This window comes from Haplochromis burtoni, unplaced genomic scaffold (assembly GCF_018398535.1).
Source record: "Haplochromis burtoni strain Fernald_Lab_line unplaced genomic scaffold, NCSU_Asbu1 Contig_22, whole genome shotgun sequence".
Classification (NCBI taxonomy): Eukaryota; Metazoa; Chordata; class Actinopteri; order Cichliformes; family Cichlidae; genus Haplochromis; species Haplochromis burtoni.
The window spans coordinates 962,908-984,527 of NW_024582383.1; the positions used below are offsets into that span (position 1 = coordinate 962,908).

Here is a 21,620-nt window from a genome sequence, read left to right on the forward strand (position 1 = left end):
TTATTACTACTGACCTCAGCCCATAACCCTCCTGCAGACACACCTGTAGAGGAGAGTATAAAGACCTGCGACTCAACTGTGTCAGACATGCTGTGTGATGTCAGGTCTGTGGACGGATCAACACAGTTACTTTACTGGGTGGGACTTGTTTAACCACAAAGCTTAAACAAACCAAAACTAAATTATTTCTATGATTAAAAAGTGGAATCAGTGGAGGGCACAAAGAACACGTCATGTTGTACCCACGAGGAAACAGCTACAATATTTAGATGAAATGCAAATAACAATATTCACAATATTTACATCATCTTCACTGTGAAAGACAACACCAGGGTGTCCCAGAAAACGGATCAATTTTTTGATTATAAAGAATTAACTGCTTGTTGAACAAAGTTATTATAGTTTTGTATTTTTGTGATAAATATTTTTTAGCTTCATTTTTAATTGTTTCTGTCTTAGTTTTGGATTTTTGGAAATGAATGTTTCCTGTGAGACTCGACCTGTTTCTGGAATGTAGTAATTTTGCAAGATAAAAGAAAGATAAAATACATTGCTGCAGGAAATATTAGAGGTAAATTCCAGTGCTATCAAACTTGACAAACACTTTGTCAAATCTCTCTAAAAAGATTTGTAATTTTCTGTTTTTCTTTCTTTGACTGATTAATACATCACAGGAACCTTGGCTTCCTCTGCTCGTACCTTTACCCTGAGCCAGGTGAGCTATGAAGAAATATGTGTGTTTACTTTAATGAATCATTCACCCATGAGATCTTCTGAACGACATCCTTATACGTGAAAACAGAAACCACAGCGAGTTCTTACATGCAAACAGACCCCTGGACATGGAGTGACCACCACTACATACAGGATTTCATAAACCACAGACTTGCAGTCGGGTTCACGCTGTGCTTGTGGGAGTGGTGGGAGAACGCGTCAGAGGGAGGTTTCAGCGTGTTGGGGCAAGATACACCGCCTCTCTTTTGCCTTTACTTCAACATTAGTGTTTAAGGAAACTGTGGAGTGCCTCTGATTGCTGACATTTTGACTTATTCTCACTTTTTATCTCCATAATGGATCATGTGCCAAGAGTCTAAACGAGAATGCAGGACAGCTGGGATTCACAGACAAACTCAGCGAGCGAGCTCAATGATAAATACACATCTGAAGGTACAGTCCCATCCTGGTGGGTTTTACTTAAATAACTGTGTATACAGGCCACCTTTGAAAAGAATACAAAAAGGACCATCATTGCTCTCCTGCTTCCTTGACTGCATTCTTAGGGAATTTTCCAGGTAGGTATTCTTGGCTTCGTGTCATTCGATTGCCCAATCATTTAGTGTTTTAGTATCAAATTTTTAATTATTATAGAAATGTTCCTTCTCCAGCACTGTTCAGTTGGGTTTCATGTAAACTGTCTATCTATAAAATAGAGTATGGACATTTAATTACTAAATACCTCAATATTCTGCATTCTTCTTAGATTAACAGTGACACAACTTTAAAAACCAGCTGCCTCATATCCTACCAATCTCTATCCCGCTCTGACGTGCCGTGACATAGACACAGGTCACTTGTTGTTCTGCAGTTAAAAGCACCAGGGCATTGGACGTGGATCTTTTGCGTCCTTGTGCTTGCAGGGTGGGGCCTCGTGGATCAGAATAATTCTGGTGCCTCCTGTGGATACTGATTGGGATCATGTTTGGGAGGCTAGGTCAGTGCCTGGGGCTATTATTCTTTCTTCTGTGGCCAGTGGGGCACAGTGTCTCGCTCCTGCCAGAGTGCTGTGGGTGTGCACAGGTTACTTAGTCCACTGCAATGTTTAGGGTGGCTAGTGAGTGCTAAAAGCTAATCGATTTACTAATATTTGTCACAATAACAACCATACGAATAAAGCACCAACGATTTCCCATTACACTGCGTTCCATTAACGTTATGCTGATCACTGCTGATGCCATTTTCATGTTTTATTTAAATATTGGTGTACCAAGGCCCTGTTTTCTCTTCCTCAGATGAACGAAAAGCAGTGCAGAAGAGAACCTTCACCAGGTGGATGAATGTGTTTCTGCAGAGAGTAAGGCACAAATCAGTTCATCAGATCACTCTGAAAAAAATGTGGTTATCAATGAGGGTCATGCTTTTCCCCCCCAGCGGGACCCTCCTATTGAAGTGCACGACCTGTTCACAGACATTCAGGATGGCAAAATACTCATGGGCCTGCTGGAGGAGCTGTCTGGGTGCAGACTAGTAAGAATCATGCTGTTCAAGAAAGATTTAGCCAAAGCCTGTTTAAATTTGGCCACTGCAAGCGTAGCAGGAGTCCTGGAAGCAGAGACTCACCAGGAGACGCTGGGAGCACAGTTCCTGTGAAAAAGAGTTTGCTGTCATGGCCAGAGACAGGAAATGTTTTAATTACTGCTGATGTCATTTCCTTTTTTTGTTTAATTAGTCTCAAGCCTAACGCTTAGTCGAAGCCAAGCCAGCAGTGTCTCCCAGTTTACTGTCTTCATGCTGAGCTGTTGGTTGTAACGTCATTGTTCAGGGTTGCTATATAAATGGGACCAGTCTTCTTAACAGCAATAAAATCAACCAGCTCATTTCCCTGAACAGTGATTATGTTTTTTCTCGTCTAACTTTGTTAGCTTTATAGGTTTAGGTCTTCCTCTCATCGCATCTTCAGACTTAACAACATTTCCAAGGCCTTGGTCTTTCTGGATGACAGACATGTGAGTGTTTCCTTGTAGATTCAGTGACATTGCTGTGACATGTATGAATGACATGATTTCAAATCAGGAATAACAAGATTGTGATCGATGTTTCCTTGTTATCTGCCAGGTAAAGCTGCTTGGCATTGATGCTTCTGGAATTGCTGATGGTAAACCATCTGTTGTTCTTCACCTTGTTTGGAGCATCATCTTGCACTTTCAGGTTGGATTTATCATCTATGAGTAGGGATGGGTATCGTTTAGGTTTTATCCGATACCGGTACTTTTGAAATCGGTGCCGGTGCTTAAACAATGGAAAAACACAAACTTTGTCCAAAAACCTCTCATGTTTAACTGTTTTCCACTTTTTCTTTGGTCATTTTAGCCTTTTTGGCCAGGGTGAAGGGAGTATCTGCCATCAAACAAGAAGACAGCCGCATGTAGCTATGATGATGTTTGCTAGTTCACCTTACATGCATTAATGTAATAACGTGGTTAGCCTACTCAACGTAAATTACACACGAACAACATTAAGCTACTCACGCAGAGAAGAACGGCTGCTGCTGCATCATCATCCTCATCATTTCTGCTACACTGGCAGGGCTAGGGGCCAGGACTCTCCTCTTCGGGTTTTGGGGGATGTTGCTAACTCCGGGTCCGATAACAGGCACCACACCCGCAGTAGATGTGCTCGGTGTGAGGTCTCGCAGCAAGCTATCAAATACGGCGCATTTCTCGGCTTTTAAAAACGCTATGCGTCGCCAGGTGTTTCATCAGATTCGAGGTGTTACCTCCTTTGACAGTATCACAGTATCAGCTTAAAGCACTTGTTGCTGCTGAGTTTGCATCTTTTGCTGTGAAGTACAGCCAGACTTTGACCGCTTCGCCTTGGGCATTTTTAATCTGTAGCTCTGCTCTAAAAGAACGTACGTACCTGGCCCGCCTACTATCCTCGGAAACGTAAAATGATTGGCTAGAATCCAAAGTGTATCACAGCTCAGGAAAAAAAAGCACCGAAATGTGCGCTGCTTTTCGGTCTGGTTACTACCGTTTATGTCAGAACCGGTGCCGTCATGGCACCGGATACCGGTACCCATCCCTATCTATGAGTCAAATGTCTTAATGTATTATCTTACTTCTTGCCCAGCCATTTATCACCGACTCACACCTCTGTGTTACTCCTACACAGGTAAAGGAGGTGATGGGAGGCCTCCAGAAGCATTTGTCTTCCAGCCTTTCCGCCTTGTCAATGAGCAGTTATCCATCCTCTAATGACCTCTCACCCCAGCCAAGTGACCCTGGCACATACTCTTGCAGCACTCTGCCAAGTAAAGGCAGGAAGGCTGGCAGGGAAGCAAAGTATCATGGGAAAGCAATCAAGGTGCTCCTGCAATGGGTCCAAAGATGCACATCAAAGTGAGCAAAAAAGATCAAAACACTTACAAAGTCATGTAATTAACACTGAGCCCAAACATATTCCCACTCAAACAATGAAACAAAATGTCAGCAGGTTACTTTATCCTCTGAGCTCTAATAGGTGGTAAACTTATCCTAACCCTACATCAGCCCCAAATTAGCTTTCTTGTGAGAAATCAGAATAGTTTTAGATTGAGCTGGAACGATGGCTCACACTTGTCATTTAATTAAATGGCATTTTAAACTTTTTGCAGGTACGGGGTGGACGTGAAGGACTTTGGGAAGAGCTGGAGGAGCGGCTTGGCATTTCTTGCTTTGGTTAAGTCCATAAACCCAGTCATGGTTGACCTGAGGGAAAGCTTTCATCGAGATCCAGTGGAAAACATCCGGCAGGCTTTCATGATAGCCCATCACAGCTTGGATGTACCGCCACTGCTGGAGCCTGAAGGTAAAAGATTTCTCATATTAGGTGAAAAAATCACCACGTTGATTATGTGCCTGGAGTGATGAGAGATTTCCTTTCAGTTTACAGCAAACTGTAAACATGAGAGCAAGTCTTCTATAAATGCATATATGAAATTCAAGCCCAGGGGGCTGACAAGACAAATGGAAATGATTGAATGTTTCTCTGAGGTGAGCGTATAGTGGACGGAGAAAAGGCACAAGCTGGTGCGCAAAAATCAACAGGATACAGGAAGCTGTCAGACAGCACAGGACAGCCCCACAGCTCCCACAGCTCCCACTGTCACGCCCCCATTCTTGCAGCAAGAAGATGACGTACACAGTGTTACGCTTATGAATGAAGGGCCCTGCTTATACAACAGCATGGCCCTGAGTCAGGACTGTTATTGAACCAGTTTACTTACAGAACCAACCACGGACCTATTTATTTATTTATTTGAAGAGTTCAGAAAAACGTCCTGACTCAGGAACATGAAAAATGTATAAAATGAGAGTCATGTGGATTCACATTGTCTCTAGAGAAAGCCACAAATATCACATTTTAAACCTCTTGCAATATTTAGTTAACATAAATTTCAAATAAACCCAGACCTGACTCAACCAACCATCCCCTAAACCAGGAACCTTCACCTCCACAGGGCCACACGATATGCAAGTTATTATTTTGAGGGCCCACGTGGTACATATACAGCATGTTTCCAAGCAGTAAAGGGTCTATGTGGTTCAGTCCCTGGCTGCCACTGTCTGCATGCCAAGCATCCTTGGGCAACATACTCACCGCTGGCTGCTCTCTGATGCATCCATCACAGTGTGAATGTTAGTGAGCACTTAAAAGCATAGAAGGCAGTGCTTGTGTGATTGTGTGAATGTGGCTACAGGAGAGTAGAAACGCACCAATCAGCCCATTTAAATGGTCTTACAAGCCCCTAGCTTTGTTTTACACACACACACACACACACACACACACACACACACACACACACACACACACACTTGTGTTTTAAGTGTTTTCTGATTTTTTTAATCGTTCCCTGCAGATGTGACGTGCACTTCACCAGACGAGCAGTCCATCATCACCTACGTCTCCATGTTCCCAAAGTGTCACTCAGGCATAGATGAGGTTAGTGCTGCACAGGTTCACCTTCACTACAGTCTCACTACAGCGAGGTAGATATAAAAAAAGAAATAAAGAAATAAATTTATATCACTCAGTTATTCTTGAAACTGCCACCGGCCGCCCGTCATCTTAGCTCAGAGACTCAGAACAGGTGAAGCAGAGAGCGTCTGAATCTAAAGGTGTCTTTGTTTAGAAAATGTAGTTTAGTAATAGTTTTTTTTCAATAAGTGACATCATTGTACAAATGAGTAAAATAGTTTTTGAGGGGATTTTTACGTAAAAACATTGATTTTCAGAACAATTACAGACTTCTGTGTAACGTCTGTTGTTACAGTAACAGATGGATAAACATATCTGTTCATAAATGACGTACTGAGAAGGATTAATGAGATATAAATGACAAAATAAGCACTTACCAATACCTTCATAGTGTGACATTATTACATGCTAGCAGTATTTCTTTGGTTCTGCTATCACTGACATGCTTATATTACAGGCTCCCACACCAGATATTGACGTTCCCGAGATTCCCAGTTTTGGATCACTTGAGTCAGTCAGCTTTGAAGAGACTGACGCTGATGTTCCAGAAGTCCAGGTGTTGCTGAAAGGCTTGGAGAAGAGCAGCGAGCAGCTTCTGTGGAAGCGTTGGTCTCAGAGATCTTCAGGAAGTCCCCGCTCTCCGTCCTTTCACACAAATGGAACAGCTACCTCCGACCAGCCTGCTGGGACTGCTTCAGACTCACATTACAAAAAAAGGAAAGGCAGTGCACGAAGCACTTTACAGCCACCCAGTCCTCTGGATGCTGGCATAGTCAGCCAGGAGGTCCAGCTGTGGTTGGACAGTGGACTGGATCAAGGCTACGACAAGCGACGAGCACAAAGCTGCTATTCTTTAAGCTCCGAGGAAGGAATCTACAGCTTACCATCGCTGGATTCAGATGAGGAGGATGCATATAGCTACATCCTAGAGCTGAATAAAGATGTGTTTCAACCATATAATCAGCTGAAAAGACAAGTACCAAAGGTCAAAGAGGAAACAGCAGAGGAAATGAAAGAAGAATCCAAATATCAGGAAGGCTCCTTTTTACAAAAGGCTGATTTTGAGCTTGAATCAGCCCAGTCAGCGGTGCACAGGAAGTTTGATTTTGACAAAAATGAAAGAAATCTCAGCAAAATGACACACGGTGGAGCAGCGCTTGACTTTAAGCCAGAGGGTGAAAGTAGAAGCACAGAGGAGCATGAAGAGCAGCGGGCTAATAGAGGACAGAGCAATGATGATGGTGATTATTGTGAGGAAGAAAGGGAGAAAAAGATGGAAAATGCAAAAATGTTCAAGAATGGGGTCGACAAAACAGAGGACAATGCAGCGGAAGCAACTGTTGAAGTGGCCCGTTGGCAGGAAGACACCGAGGACGGAAGAGATGCAGAGCTTTCCAAAAAACATGGACAGGTGGGAGGACAGGATGTAGGGAATGAAGGCCAAGATGCTGCTGTGATGAAAGAAGATGGGAAGAGCCAGAAAAGTACAAATTCAGAAAGTTTTAAGGGTGAAGTAAATGGAAAAATAATAACTGATGAGGCTGCCTGTGAAGTCAGAAGTGACACAGAAGAAGAAAGTGGCAGGAAGTGTAAAGAAGAAAAAATGAGAGACACTGATGAAGTTAAATCAGCAGCTGGAGAGGAGATGACGACAACAACGACAGAGCACGATGGGGAGGAGAGTCCCAGAACACGCCCACTCGGAGGTGTCTGGCCTCCTGCCTGCAGGTCAACCCCTCGGTCACCCAGGTAACCATTTATCAGCAGAAACATAATTCACCACATTTGCCAAGACTTCCAGTTTACTGTGACTCAGTAATAACACAGGTAACAGAGACAAGTTCGTTAAATGTCTGGAACAACGCGGCTTCCACACAGATGAGCATCGTTTCCTTTTACAGCTACTGTTCACTTGCTGTGTCTCTTGTATTGCAGCATAAAGCGAGTAAATACTGTCGCATTACTGTCAAAGGGTCTTTGTGCAAACAGCAGCCTGGTTTGGAAAGCGCTCAGTCACAGTGTGATCATGGCCCAGAGGAGTATTTCTATAGAGGCTGTTTTTCAGTTCAATAGTGCCACCTACTGATGAAGGGGGGGCTCCCTCTTCATGTCTAAAGCACTTACCTGGCTAAACAGTATCGTCACACTGAGAAGTTTGAGTTAGTAGTGCTTTTATATATGAAATATAAAGCATGCTTCACTTTCGAGCGTGTTTTAGGATTTCTATTAAGTCACAGGGCTGCTTAAAGTTAACTTAACGTCTGGTCCCAGGATGCTATTTATTGTAATCTAGCCGTAGAAAACAAGGTAAAGAGTTAACATGGATATGATATCGTTAAAGCTTCTGTTTGGATAAACACTATAAAAAGATATCTGCATTTGAATGTAGTTTTTGCTACTCCCGATTTCGATGTGGTTGCTTCAGTGCAGAACCTTCACCTCACACTCCTTCGTTTGTCTCCAGCAGTGACGAAGGATCCCTTCTTCAGCCTTCAGCAGCCTCTTGTGGAGTGACCCTGTCAGAGCTGGAAATGCTCTTGGTCTGGTGGGTCCTGCTGTACTGCTGCCTCATCCTCAGTCAGATGAACCTCTGAGTCACTGCAGCACAAGCTTCTTATTCCGACATGCTCATGAGCCCAGTTGCCACTAATGAGACAAACAGGGACACATAAGGCTGGACCGACTCTTCATCTGTGACACAGTTTCCTAAAGACGCCATTTAAGCAGATCCACAGAATAATCTGATAAGACTCAGGGCCGTAGTTTCAGATAAAGCTAAATCCTGTAATCCCCGTTGTTACACAGACTTTCAGCTGCTCGGTCTTGCACCGCACTTATTATCAGAAATGGTTTGGGGGCTTTTTTTTTTTTTTGCTGAACACATGTCCAAAAATTGATTTTCCTAGAAAAATTACTCCTTTTTGAAATTCACCTGACAAAATCGACCACACGGTGGCACTGCAGCATCGCAGCGACCTTCTTATTTGTCTATACAGCATTCTGTTGCCTGCTGAAGATCCCGTGTGACCTGCTGTTTAATTAGAAGCTGTATTGACAAGTGAAGATTAAGCTGATAATACTTAATGAGCACTTTGGCATTTCACAGACTCTCACTGTGTCACTTATGGCTTAGACTGTGGACCGCTTTATTGTCTTCATCTCGGATGCTGCCTGAGTTCAAGCTTATTTTTACCACAGGCTTTCTCCGGGATAATTTTTGTGACCATCTGATACAAACAATAAACCAGCTGCTTGATGTGTGTGCATGTGATCCACTCATCAACATAGAATAGATGTTGTCATTTTAAGCAGTTTGGACTATTAGGTAATGCTTGTTGGAATACCACAGTGACAACAGAGCGACACAGGAGTATGCATTAGTTACGTAAGTCATCAAAATCCACGTTGAAGAGAAAGTGTATTAAGTTGGGGGTCGAGTGAGTATTCTCTGTCCTCTCTGCCCCCAAATACTCAAACATTCACTGCTGGTCAAATTCTAAGAATTTAAAAACACACTGCCGTTGTTTGCTTAGAGCATTACCCCTGAGTCGAAAGCTCAGCCCTGGAGATCGATATACTTTCAACACCGCCACCCCCACACCGAGCCACGAGAACAACACTCCCCCAAAGCAAGGGGTTTGTTGGTCTTATGTACGGTCAAGCCAGGATAGCAAGAGAAGCAGCAACGATGCCTGCTGTATGTAGTTTTATATAAATAACAGTGCTAGTGTTGCTAACGTGTCCCTCGGCGTTTAGATCAGCTGTACCGAGGCCTGAAACTCTTGAGCGAAGGGAGAGAGAGGCCGATCAGCTGCAGCAGCTCGGTACATCAGCCCTAAACACGGCCTCGACCTTTGAACCGTATCGTGACCCGGCCAGCAGAACTGCTACTGAGCCTGACGTCCAGCAGCAGCATCAGCGCAGCATCTTGTTCTCACCCTCGGGCCTGGGTCAGCTCTGGCTCAGCTTGCCCAGCTTCTGGGTCTGATAACCAGAGCCGGCCCCGGAGGCCCCAGGGATGGTGGCCGACTAGACAGAACACAGCCTGAAGGCCACCATATCTGCTCTCACAGATTTGTAATGCAGCCTCATCTCCAGGAGGGAGGGATTGGAGGTGGGCTTCAGAAGGCGACTGGGGCTGGAGCCAGGACAGATGCTGGGATTGGTGGTGCCACAGCAGGAGTGGCAAATTGGACCTCAGGCAGATGATGGTGCAAAAAAAAGAACTGGGGGTCAGTTAAGATTGCGTAGCAGCCTACATGTTGATGGACGAGCTACACTACACCATACAAATTTATTTTCCAGCTCTCATGAATCTGAGTCCTCTGTCTGCACCGTCAGCTCTGAGACTTGGAGGAAAGACCTGCAGCCCTCTGACAAACTATTAACAATCATGTGTATTTCAAAGGTAGCTTATAAGTATTTATGCTTCAAAGATTATACTTGCATGTTTTTATCCATGAAGATGTGGTTAGAGTATAAACCAAGTGTTTCTTTATAGGAATGAAGCTTTGTTATTATGTGTTGATCACGTCAATAACAAACACATCAGGTATTCAACCATTTGAAAAGCCCCACACAGACCTTCAGGCTGAATGCTGCAACCACCTCACTGCTCCTGGTTTCCCAAAGCAGACCTGCGGCCCTTGGAGGACCAGCTGGGAATGCAGCTGGTTAAACAAGAATAAAATTCAAACCACAGCACGTCAATCTACCAGCGATACATTGGGCTGTGATTGAGTCATTTTGCATCCCCGTTGGAACATCTCCCAACAGTGCTGAAATATTTTACTTAAAGGGGATGCAGCATGGTGTATTTAAGTGATGAAGTGAATACAGAATCTAAAATATCCAAGTAGTATTTTAGGCACAGATTTATGATATCCTACTGCAGCACATCAAGATGTTTGACTGAATCTGTGTCATTTTGCATCCTTTCTTCATACAGAGATTCAAAGTATTCAAAGTTAACACAGCGTAGGAGGACTGTTTGTTACCCAAAGATACTTTTACTTCATGGCTCCATCTTTCTGAATATGAAAACATGCTTATTTTATTTTTATATATATATATATATATATTTAATAATTTATATATATATATATATATATATATATATATATATATATATATATATAAATATATATATATATACATATACACACACACACATATACATATACACATACACACACACACATATACATATACATAAAAGAGAAAAAAATACAAAAAATAAAATTTCATATATATATATATATATATATATATATATATATATATAGTATATATTATTTATAAAAATTTTTTAAAAAAATATTTTATAAATATTCTTTTTTTCGGTACCGGTACTAGTTTTTTTTTTTTTTTACAAAATTCATAATCAGTAATGTCATAAATGAAAAACTATTTACAACAGTTCCAAGCAGCAACATATTATCAAGCTACCGGAGCAAAGAGCCAAAGAATGATTCAGGAATATTGATGCAATACTGTAAGCACTTTTATGTTTCATAATTTAGGTATTTTTTTTGAATTAAAATAAAAGTAATTAGATTATTAGAGTATTTTCATACTCTGATATTAATATACTTTCAATTAAAGGATCAGAGTACTTCCTCCAACACAGTTTGCAAAATAAAGGCTTTAAATCTAAAAATGTAAAAATGTGGACTCGTTCATCCAAACACAGGAAACAGTACCTGTACACAGAATCCTACCTGATAACCCAAGTTTGAATGCTGTGTAAAATATAAATCAAGCAGAATGGAAAGTTTTATGAATCTTATTAACTTATATTTAACTTATTAACATATACACAATAGAATTTAGAAAACATAAAATGTTAAGATGGAGAAAATGTACAATTTTGAGAAAGGATAATATCTCATTGTTAACCTGATGGCAATAACTCATCTCATAAAAGTTGAGATCGGGACATTTTTCCTGCTGTGCAACTGAGCAGCTGTTGTTATTTTCAGGTGGTGAGTGTCTGGGTTACAGTGGGGTGTCCATGTTTGCTGGAAAAGAATTTCAGATTTTGATTCGCCCGACCACAGAACAGTTTTCCATTTTGTCTCAGTCTGTTTTAAATAAGCTTTGGCACAGATAAGACATCATTGCTTCTTCATAATGTTCACACGTGGCTTCTTCTTTGCATGACAGAGCCTTAACCTGCCACCATGGACGCAGTGGGGAACTGTGTTCACACACATGTGTTTCTTTTGTTTGCAGATTGGTGAACCTCTGCCTCAAAGATGCTCTTTTAACAACCAGTCGTCTTATTTTCCAGCCTTTTGTTAATCTCGCCCAACTTTTATCAGATTTGTTGGTGCCATCAAATTAAAAACAATCACTTTTCTTAAAGTGGTACACAAACTGGGATTGTGCGTTGTGTCGTTGTGGATAATCCTTAGAGCACCTCTGAAACAGTGAGGTGAAAACACTGTGAACACCACAACCACGTTACATGCATATTTATGCAGAGGTGAGTCCAGGTGTGACCCCGTTGTGATATATGTTCACTGATAAGCGTTTTCACTCCTGAATCCACAGTCTGTGGAGCTGTGTCAGTCCAACTGCTTCCTGTTGTCAGGTATCACGATGAACGACGTGGAGTAGTTTACTAGTCGGATATAATTACTGTCAGTGAGTGAAATGTCAGGTTGTAACAAGGCTTCTCAGAGCAAACGCATTAACAGACTGACTGTTGTTTCCACAGGCAGGCAGAAATCCGTTTCCCCAAGTTTCAACTCAGGAAATCCTTCAGTTTACAAAGTCTCCTGAGGAGCGCTGGGGTATCATCCACCCACTCAGCCAACTTCTCTGGAATATTGGAGGGAAAGATGGGGTCACTCCTCGAGGTTAAGAAAGAACCAAATAATGGAATACCATGAAGCTGCCAAACACACTGAAACACAACAAAGGATTTTTACTTTTCCCTTGTCTCCTTTACCTCATTTAGAGATCCACTTCTCTTCACTCTGTCCTCTAACTGCTCCTTTTCCATGTCCTTACATTTAGACACCTCATGAGGTCACGCTGAAGGTGGAAGAAACTAAGGCAAAGGAAGGGGGGAGACCTGACACCATGCTCGACTTCTCTGTCCCCCCATGAGTAACCTTTGGCAGCTCGTTCATGCTCACGATCTGTGACGCGGGGCTCATCCTGCTTGTTGGAAGACTCGTGGATCCCACCGATGTCATGAGTGAACATCACACTCTTCTCTTTTTCTTGTGTTCACTGTTTTCACACAGAGAAGATGACAGTCGTATCATTTCCTGGCAGGAAAACAGGCGTTTACAGCAGTTTCACTGAAGTTGCAGAGGGAGTTTGGTTTTTCAAACATTACAGGGTGATTTATGGTTTATTTCTCCATTTTCATGAAATGATGAAAAGAGATTTAAATGGCAGCAATTTATCCCTGTGACTGAATCTCTGCTATTCTTGCAAAAGTAAAACATAAAATGCTTTTCTCTCATTACAAAAGCATTTTCTCTTTTTGTCACTTCTTCACTCTGAAAGCTATTTCCTCCTGTAACATCTCTTCATCATCTTTGGCAATTACTGGAAATTGTTTTGCAAGAGCGTATAGCATCATTCTCCAACACCAGAAGAGAAATGCTCACGATGTTGTGTCACATTAGCACGCTAAGGTTTAGCAGCTCTGTGACAGCAGCTCGTACTTTTCACCTCACTCGGTCTTGTGTAGATATTGTGATGATCTTAAGCTCACTGAGAAGATGATGAATGGATAATAGTTTGATTAACAGGACAACAGATTTATCACACGCAACACAAATGTCAGCCTGTTAATCAGGAGCACTGACTGATGGAAACCCAGACCAAAGTGTTCCAGAGGTGTAATCTGGATAAAAATATCCGGGTTTTCCTTCCATGGATCCTATAATCCAGCTCACCTTTGTCCTGGTCCAGGAAGGAAGAGTTTCACCTGAAGCGGCTGCATTGATATGTTTGTTCTATTTCTGCTTTTTGCATGTGCTACTCGGCTCTGTCGTTGCTTTGCACAAATATGTGCACATATTTAACGGCACCATCTGTCGTTTTTTGAGCGATGGTGGGCCGTCTGAACCAAAAACACCAGGGCAGTCACGATGACAATGAAACGGTGATTTGAGTGATAACAAATGAACAGTGATATACAAGGCTGCTTAATTTTAATGTTAATGGGGGCAGTGCCGTCATAGCAACTCTACTACTATTACCATCTCTGTATGTAGAATGACACTCTGGGCCAGACTGTTTATATATTTGACAACTAATAAAAAAACCATAAATACAGGAAAACTCTCCAAACCTTGTTAGTGTTGCCACTGAGCAGGATTTTTTATCAGTTCTCTTCAACATTTGTTTGTTTGAGGATCTCAGATGCTTAAATTTCGATGGTGAGCCCAGACCGTCAGACCAAAGCAAAGATGAGAAAATATGATAAAAAACATAAATAACACGTGCAGCTGGAGTGGAGGGAATATGGCATAGTGCCGACAATTCAGCGTTAGCCCTGCGACAGACCCGTGACCCGTCCGGGGTCATTCCCCGCCTCTCGGCTGTAACAGGTTCGAGCCCCCGGTGACCCTACTTTTACACGTTAATTAAATTTGAGCTGTTAATCATCATCATCATCATCAACTTTATTTATAAAGCACTTTAAAAAAACCACAGCTGACACAAAGTGCTGTACATTGGAACTGTAAAATAAAATTACATAAGATATAAATAAAAAACAAATAAAAGAAGAGTGAAATCATTAATTAAATAACTACTTCAATTAAAAGAGAAACTAAGTCTCACTGAGGTTAAAAGCCAAGGAATAAAAGTGGGTTTTAAGACGTGATTTAAAAGTGGACAGTGAAGGGGCCTCTCTAACATGCATGGGCAAATTATTCCATAATTTTGGAGCCACGATAGAGAAGGCCCCGCCCCCTCTGAGCTTCCTCCTGGATCTCGGTACCTCCAGGAGCAGCTGGTCAGCTGACCTGAGAGACCGACAGGGTGTGTGGGGATGAAGAAGCTCAGAGAGGTAAGGTGGGGCAAGACTGAAGGCATTTAAAAACAAACATGAGAGCACATTAATGATTCCTAATGTAAATGAGAGTGGAAATGAATGTTGCAGAAAAACAGTTATTGTTTGATTCAGTGCACAGAGCAATAATAATACATACTAATTAATTCTAATTCTAGTTAGCTCTGACACTTTTCCTTTCTTTGAACATTCAAGCATTAAGTCCCACAGCAGGACACGGTCTCGCTCGTCAGCAGGTCAAAGTGAAAAGACTCTTAGTGACTGAACAGGTTTTTGTGATGTGGGTTAACATAGCCAGGCTTTCTTTGAGCCCAGCACATTATTATGTGTTTTGGCAGCGGCATCTCCGTCAATGTAAAATAAAATTAGCATCTGATTAGGACCAAGTATAAAAACATTTTCACATTTTCTGCATCACTAAATGATGCAGTGTAAATTATAGCACCAATGCGACACGCTGTTTGTGCTGCTGGTCTTCATTTGTGCTTCAGCCAGAGAGTTACTCAGAAAACTGACTTTAAGCTTCACATAGCTCGATAAGCTACAGTATTAATAATCATCATCATCATCATCATCATCATCATCATCATCATCATAATATGTAATATAATAATTCAAAACACTCAAGGACACTTCACAGAACAAATAAGACAAGCATAAAAACAGGAAATAAACAGAATAATAATAAAAGGTTTAAGAGCATGCAGTAGTTATACAGAGTCGGCTCTGGTTCTTCAACAGGTGGGTTTTGAGGGTGGACTTAAAACGGGGGAAAGAACTGATGCTTCTGAGGTCAGGGGGTAAGGAACTCCACAGTCGAGGGGCAGAGCGGCTAAAAGCCCCGCCCCCCACAGAAACGAGACGAGAGGAAGGAACAAAAAGAAGAAGAGAAGAGGAGGATCTGAGGCACCGGGATGGGATGGAGATCTGTACCAATCAGAGAGATATGGTGGGGAGAGAGAAGGAATCGCCTTAAATGTGTAGAGGAGTATTTTAAAATTAATGTGGAGTTGAACACCAGTGAAGCTGCTTCAGGATGGGTGATGTGGTGAGTAGAGGGAGTCCTAGTAATTATACGGGACACGTTGGAGCTTGTTGATGGATTTTTGTTGGCAGGCCAGATAAGAGTGAGTTCCAGTAGTTGATCATAATAATAATGGATTGCATTTATATAGCACTTTTCGGGACCCCTCAAAGCGCTTTACAATTCCACTATTCATTCACTCTCACATTCAACACTGGTGGAGGCAGCTACAGTGTGTAGCCACAGCTGCCCTGGGGCAGACTGACAGAAGCGAGGCTGCCATATGCGCCATCGGCCCCTCTGGCCAACACCAGTAGGCAGGTAGGGTAAAGTGTCTTGCCCAAGGACACAACGACCAGGACAGAGAGCCCAGGGATCGAACCGGCGACCTTCCGGTTACAGATGCGATTCCCAACCCCCTGAGCCACGGTCGCCCCAATACAATAAGATCAGAGAGGTAATGAGACTGTGGACGAGGATAGCAGTGGCATGTGGAGTGAGGAAGGGGCGGAGGCGACGGATGTTACGGAGGCGAAAATAAGCTGATCGAGTGACATTAGTGATGTGAGAGTTAAAGGATAACGTGCGCCCAAACCTTTCACAGAAGGAGAGGTAGAAACCGACGAGTTAATGGTGGTAACAGAAAAAGTGTCCCTGATACAAACAAACAAACAAACATGCAAAGCGCAGCAAGAAACAGGAATCTGTCAGCTCATGTAGAACACTGGTAGCACAAAACCCTGAAAAGGTAAGTTTGAACTTGTTAAACTGGAAGTGAACAAAGATAAAATCAAAGCTCCATAACTACTGTGTTTGTCTCCACCAAAGGACGCGCTCTGTGAGATGGTCGGCAGGGTTCGAGCTACTTTTCCAGGCAACCTTTTTGTCCTCCAGTTAAATCTGTCACTTTTTAAAAGCAGCTGAAGATTTGAACATCGTCTTCATGTTTAAATGATTATTGCATCACAGGCTTCTTTAGCTGAATGCTTTTCACGCCACCTTTGTCTGTGAAAAAGCTTCAGTGGTTTTTTCCTTACTGTCCTTCATTATTTATTAACTTAATTTATCGATAGAAGAGACAAGAGTTCAAACTGATAAACCGCACCGGCTGCACGGCCACAAAACCAACAACCTCAAACTGTGTTACATGGAGACACATTTCAACACGGTACTGCAATCATGCAGAGCTGTGCATTTTCTTTTATTAAAAACAGTCATTTAGCCTGCATCACATTTTATGGCAGATGTGAGATCATAGAATTTAAATGACAAGCTGACAGCAGCTGGTCGTCTGCTGTCCGTAACTAAACAGCTCGTTCTAGATTTTTGAATCATCTTTGCATCAGTATTTACAGAGAGTAGTAGTAGTAGTAGCTAAAGTTTGAGGACAACTGTGCCAGGGTGCCACCAACACGAACAAGATAAAATGGCTGCACGCTAAGAATACGTGTAAATGCAATTAATAGAACCTCCCTTTTTAAAAAATGTATTGCTTCCAAAATGCATTTTCACCTGAAAAATTTGCACTAAGATAGAATTAACTCAACTTCCACATCTGATTTGTCAGATCTTCTCTGATGGTTATTGCAGGCATGAAATGAAAAATAAAAAATAGATTAGACGCATTTACACTCGTTTTTAATCAGCTGTGTTGCATCACTGAAGCTGGCTCAGCCTCTCAGCATGGGACAGAGCAGAGAGATCACTCTTGGTTAATTTTTAACTGGACTGTAAACTGACTCTCGCTCTTGTATATAAAGAGGACGTTTCAGAGCAGCTGCCTGCAGCAGAGAGGACTTTAAAGGTAAGAACATTGCTTTATTAGCCAACCACTGAATGGATTTCAGGAAACTTAAACATTATGTTTGGAAATGAAGTGCAGACAGTCCAGATCCTGCTCTGATTGTGTCCTAATTCATTTCCCACTGTTATCCCTGGAAGTGTTAACTTTAAATGCTTGTTTTCTCTCGACAGTGCTCTAAAGATGCGTGGTCTCGTTGCTAGTTGTGCGCTCGCTGCACTGCTCCTGGCCGTAGCCTTGGCCGACCACCACCACCACCACAGCTCTGCACAGAGCAACGAGGAGGACGATAGCTGCCACAGGCTCTCTGCTCCTAATGCTGACTTTGCTGTTGTCCTCTACAAAAGTCTGAATGCCAAGACTGCTGCTGGAAACAACATCTTCTTTTCGCCACTGGGCATCTCCACTGCCCTGTCCCTGCTATCTACTGGGGCCCGCGGTGAAACCCACAGCCAGCTGTTCTCCAGCCTGGGCTACAGCACCTTAAACCAGACTCAGGTCAACGAAGCCTACAAGCATCTTTTTCACATGCTTGGAGAAAGCCAGGAGAACCAAAAGCTGGATGTTGGCAATGCTGCTGCGGTGCGCTCCGGCTTCAGTCCTCTGGAGCAGTTCTTGAATGACATCAAGCAGTACTACTCTGGTGAAATCTTTCAAGTTGACTTTACCAAACCTGAAGAGGCTGCAGCTGAAATCAACAAGCACATTGCCAGCAAAACCAACGACAAGATCAAAGACATGGTGAAGGACTTGGACCCTGAAATGGCAATGGTCCTTATCAACTACGTCTACTTCAGAGGTAAGACGCATGCAGACAGAACAGACAGTGTCAGCCAGGTGTTATCTGGTTCAAGGTTTTCACAGATAGAGATTAGCACAAATACACGAAACAAACAAGTCTGAAGGATGCAACGATTTCAAATAAGTACCCACTATCAATATCGACTTGATGTGACCCGTTACAGGACAGTGGGAGAAACCTTTCAACGGTAACATAACACGCAAAGAGGAATTCCATGTGGATGGAAGCACCACAGTTGAGGTGGACATGATGAGGAGGACGGGACGCTACAACTTCTACAGAGACGACGGGAACCACGCCACGATTTTGCAGCTGCCGTACAAGGGCAACACCTCCATGATGATTGTTTTCCCCGATGAAGACAAAATGAATCAGGTGGAGGCTGTCATTAGCAAAGATCAGCTCAGGCGCTGGCACGATTCCTTCTTCAGGACGTAAGAGAGCACCTCGTAAGTGGCTGTTTGTGGTTGCGTATTTTTCTGGGACTCTTACACGGGTGTTTTTCTCTTGTATTTGTTTCTCAGTAACGTGAATCTTGGCATGCCAAAGTTTTCCATCTCTGCCGAAGCCTCCCTGGATGACACGCTGAAAGAAAGTGGAATAACGGACGCTTTTGGAGACAAAGCTGATTTTTCTGGCATGTCTAATGAGGTCCCGCTCAAAGTCTCAAAGGTAGGATCACTGAATATGACTTCATTGTTTTGTCCACTTCATGGACTCAAATGTGACATTGGCTCTTGTGTCCTGGTTCCTCCAACAGGTGTCTCACCAGGCGGTGCTAAGCGTGGATGAAACAGGAACGGAGGCTGCTGCTGCCACCACTGTCGAGATCATGCCAATGAGTCTGCCCCAAGCCATAACACTCAACAGACCCTTCCTGCTCTTCATCCTTGAGCATTCAACAAAGAGCATCCTCTTCATGGGCAAGATCAACAACCCCACAGCCTAAGGATGCCCTTAGTGCGCCACATTTGTTCCATTTTCACGCTGCAGCAGTAGCTCCGGGGGTTATCTTTACCTCGGGATCTTAAAATGATGCGGAGGTGCCGCTGTAATAATAAGAACGCTGGGGAAATGATGTTTAGCCAATAGTGTGATGAATATGACAACACATCTGTCATTACATAACAGAAATGAATCTGTCTGTCAGCATTAAACATTTACTACTAAAAACCGAACTTGGCCAGAGGCAAAGATGTCTGAAAAAAAGAAACACAAGTCAAAGAAGCCTCTACTAACACAGCACATCAGCTTTTGTGTGGCCGGTTGTGTTTTGAATTTGGTTCAACATGAAGTGAAATAAAAACTTTCCATGAACACAGGCCATGTTATATTATTTCATTTGTTTTAGTCCAGTGATCTTTATTATTCTATAATGAAGTCAGTGTCATTGCTGTAAGGCTCTTATCTGTTATTTACAGTTATGTTTAGGCAGAATTAAAAATATGATCTCACTCTGACCTGCTGATGGAGCTCAAGACACTTCATTCAGATTTCATCAGTCCCTGAGTATCCATAGAAGCTGCCGTTTTAATTTCGGACTTAAGGTTGAGATTAATTGGGGGATTTTTTTGCCTGGTGAGTCATCATCAAAGATCAGTTTGCGATCAAATCCCAGCCACAGAGTCAGTCCTCATCCTCACCTGAACATGTTCTGTAAGGCCCGGGAACTCGTTCACACCTGACACCAGCCTGTTCGCACACACCCACATGCCCACAGACTGCGTTTTCTAAATATTTATATATGAAAGAAAAAGAAGATATTACTTTATTATTATTATTACATGATTTTATCAAACAGATTTATATTATTTACAGTTAAATCTAAATCTAACTCTTCAAAATAAGAAACAGATTCCATGAAACATGGTGTGAACAGCAAGTGTTGAGGAAACAAACTTGTCATGTTGCCTGGCAACCACCTAGCAACAGGCTAAAAATACCCATTTGTAACCTTTACAAAGTTTATGACATCTGTATCATTTTAGGATGTAATCACGTGGTTTTAGCAGACATGACATTACTCAGCATTCATTGTCTGCTTCCTTCGTTGGTATCATCAGTTATATTGTATACAATGTTACAACACAGCTGAACTACTGGTTACTACTTTATCAGTGTATCAAAAAATCGCTGAAGGGTGAAGTGCCTTTACCTTTAAATATCTATTTCTATTCTGTCAATAACAGACATATGACTTTATTATTTTAGTGATGCTCATGATTCAACTCACAGTTGTACATCTGCTGTGGGAGAGACACTTTCAAATCCCTCAAATATCTTTTAGAGCTAAATCTCTATTATAATACCTGCTGTGTTGAGGAAGCTGAAATACATCCGTGGTGACCTACACTCACTAGGTGTTTTTGAACAGTCATCTAATGGGCAGTAACTCAACTACTTACAGGTGCTGTATTACTGGCAATCAGACCGTTTAGTCGAGTTGTCTGCCTGACAGTCCAGGTAACTTCTTGGATTTAAAATCCAGCCTTTGTTGTTTGCACAGAGTGACTTCTCAGCTGGTAGCTTTGGGATCTGTTACAAGTAGCTTTGCAGAAATATGCTGTTATAAGAGATGCTCATGAAAATTCTACTTTTTTCATCTGATGAACTTGTCAGTAGTGGTTTTCAGTGCAGCTCAGTAATAATGTGGCAATAGTGCGGTAAGGTGGAAATAAGAAAGCAATGATATGGAAATATTAAATCATTACTACGAAATTACAATGTAAAATCCAGAAAACTACCAAATAATATATTGTATCAGCAGTGGTTTTATTTTAGTAATATTACATTGAAATGTATGTAATGGGATAGTAAGGGGCCAGAAATGTGGAAACAAATATACGCCATATATATGAGTCAAAACTCTTATATGTACCAATATACTGATAACAATATAATAACATGTTAGGAATAACATAGTAATATTTGTGGATCACAAATGATGACTTGATTGTGACCTCATAAAAATAAGTAAATAAATAATGTAATAAGTAATATCAGCATTCTTCTTATTTTTAATGCCATATCCTGAAACTACCTGATTCAAGCTAATTCCAATGGTTTTAACTCATAAATTCATGAAATTATGACTCAAGGACCGATGATGGAAAAACCTTACTTGGAGCTCATTTTGTATCATTTTAACTTTGCTTTTTGACCCACAGACTCTAAAGATGCATTTCTGTAGCTGTGCACTCATTGCACTGTTGCT

The 21,620-nt window shown here is 42.0% G+C and overlaps 2 protein-coding genes across 6 annotated transcripts; both read left to right on the forward strand.

Moving 5' to 3' along the window:
* The first annotated feature begins 816 nt into the window (after positions 1-816).
* clmnb (calmin b) lies at positions 817-10,777 on the forward strand. Of its 5 annotated transcripts, none has more exons than XM_005917099.3 (10): positions 817-1,167; positions 2,010-2,071; positions 2,149-2,244; positions 2,640-2,723; positions 2,833-2,925; positions 3,892-4,118; positions 4,373-4,566; positions 5,618-5,700; positions 6,194-7,485; positions 8,204-10,777. In XM_005917099.3, the coding sequence occupies exons 1-10, from the start codon at positions 1,101-1,103 to the stop codon at positions 8,328-8,330; spliced, it is 2,325 nt and encodes a 774-aa protein (XP_005917161.1). In that variant the 5' UTR covers positions 817-1,100; the 3' UTR covers positions 8,331-10,777. The 5 variants fall into 5 exon arrangements, with proteins under 5 accessions (XP_005917161.1, XP_005917163.1, XP_042074616.1 ...); XM_005917101.3 differs by having other exon boundaries at positions 825-1,292; positions 8,201-10,777; XM_042218680.1 differs by having other exon boundaries at positions 826-1,167; positions 8,201-10,777.
* A 6,771-nt stretch (positions 10,778-17,548) lies between these two features.
* Positions 17,549-19,723, forward strand: LOC102289849 (alpha-1-antitrypsin homolog). The gene is made up of 5 exons (XM_005917098.2): positions 17,549-17,607; positions 17,778-18,403; positions 18,570-18,840; positions 18,931-19,078; positions 19,167-19,723. The coding sequence occupies exons 2-5, from the start codon at positions 17,788-17,790 to the stop codon at positions 19,353-19,355; spliced, it is 1,224 nt and encodes a 407-aa protein (XP_005917160.1). The 5' UTR covers positions 17,549-17,607; positions 17,778-17,787; the 3' UTR covers positions 19,356-19,723.
* Positions 19,724-21,620: the final 1,897 nt, after the last annotated feature.

Excerpts from the sequence above, each read along its gene's own strand:
- clmnb (XM_042218680.1), top strand. The coding sequence starts at position 1,101 with ATGCAGGACAGCTGGGATTCACAGACAAACTCAGCGAGCGAGCTCAAT. Across the intron at positions 2,245-2,639 it reads AGCTGTCTGGGTGCAGACTA|CTTTATAGGTTTAGGTCTTC; the intron begins GTAAGAATCATG and ends TAACTTTGTTAG. Across the intron at positions 2,724-2,832 it reads TCTTTCTGGATGACAGACAT|GTAAAGCTGCTTGGCATTGA; the intron begins GTGAGTGTTTCC and ends GTTATCTGCCAG.
- LOC102289849 (XM_005917098.2), top strand. The coding sequence starts at position 17,788 with ATGCGTGGTCTCGTTGCTAGTTGTGCGCTCGCTGCACTGCTCCTGGCC. Across the intron at positions 18,404-18,569 it reads CAACTACGTCTACTTCAGAG|GACAGTGGGAGAAACCTTTC; the intron begins GTAAGACGCATG and ends GACCCGTTACAG. Across the intron at positions 18,841-18,930 it reads CACGATTCCTTCTTCAGGAC|TAACGTGAATCTTGGCATGC; the intron begins GTAAGAGAGCAC and ends TTTGTTTCTCAG.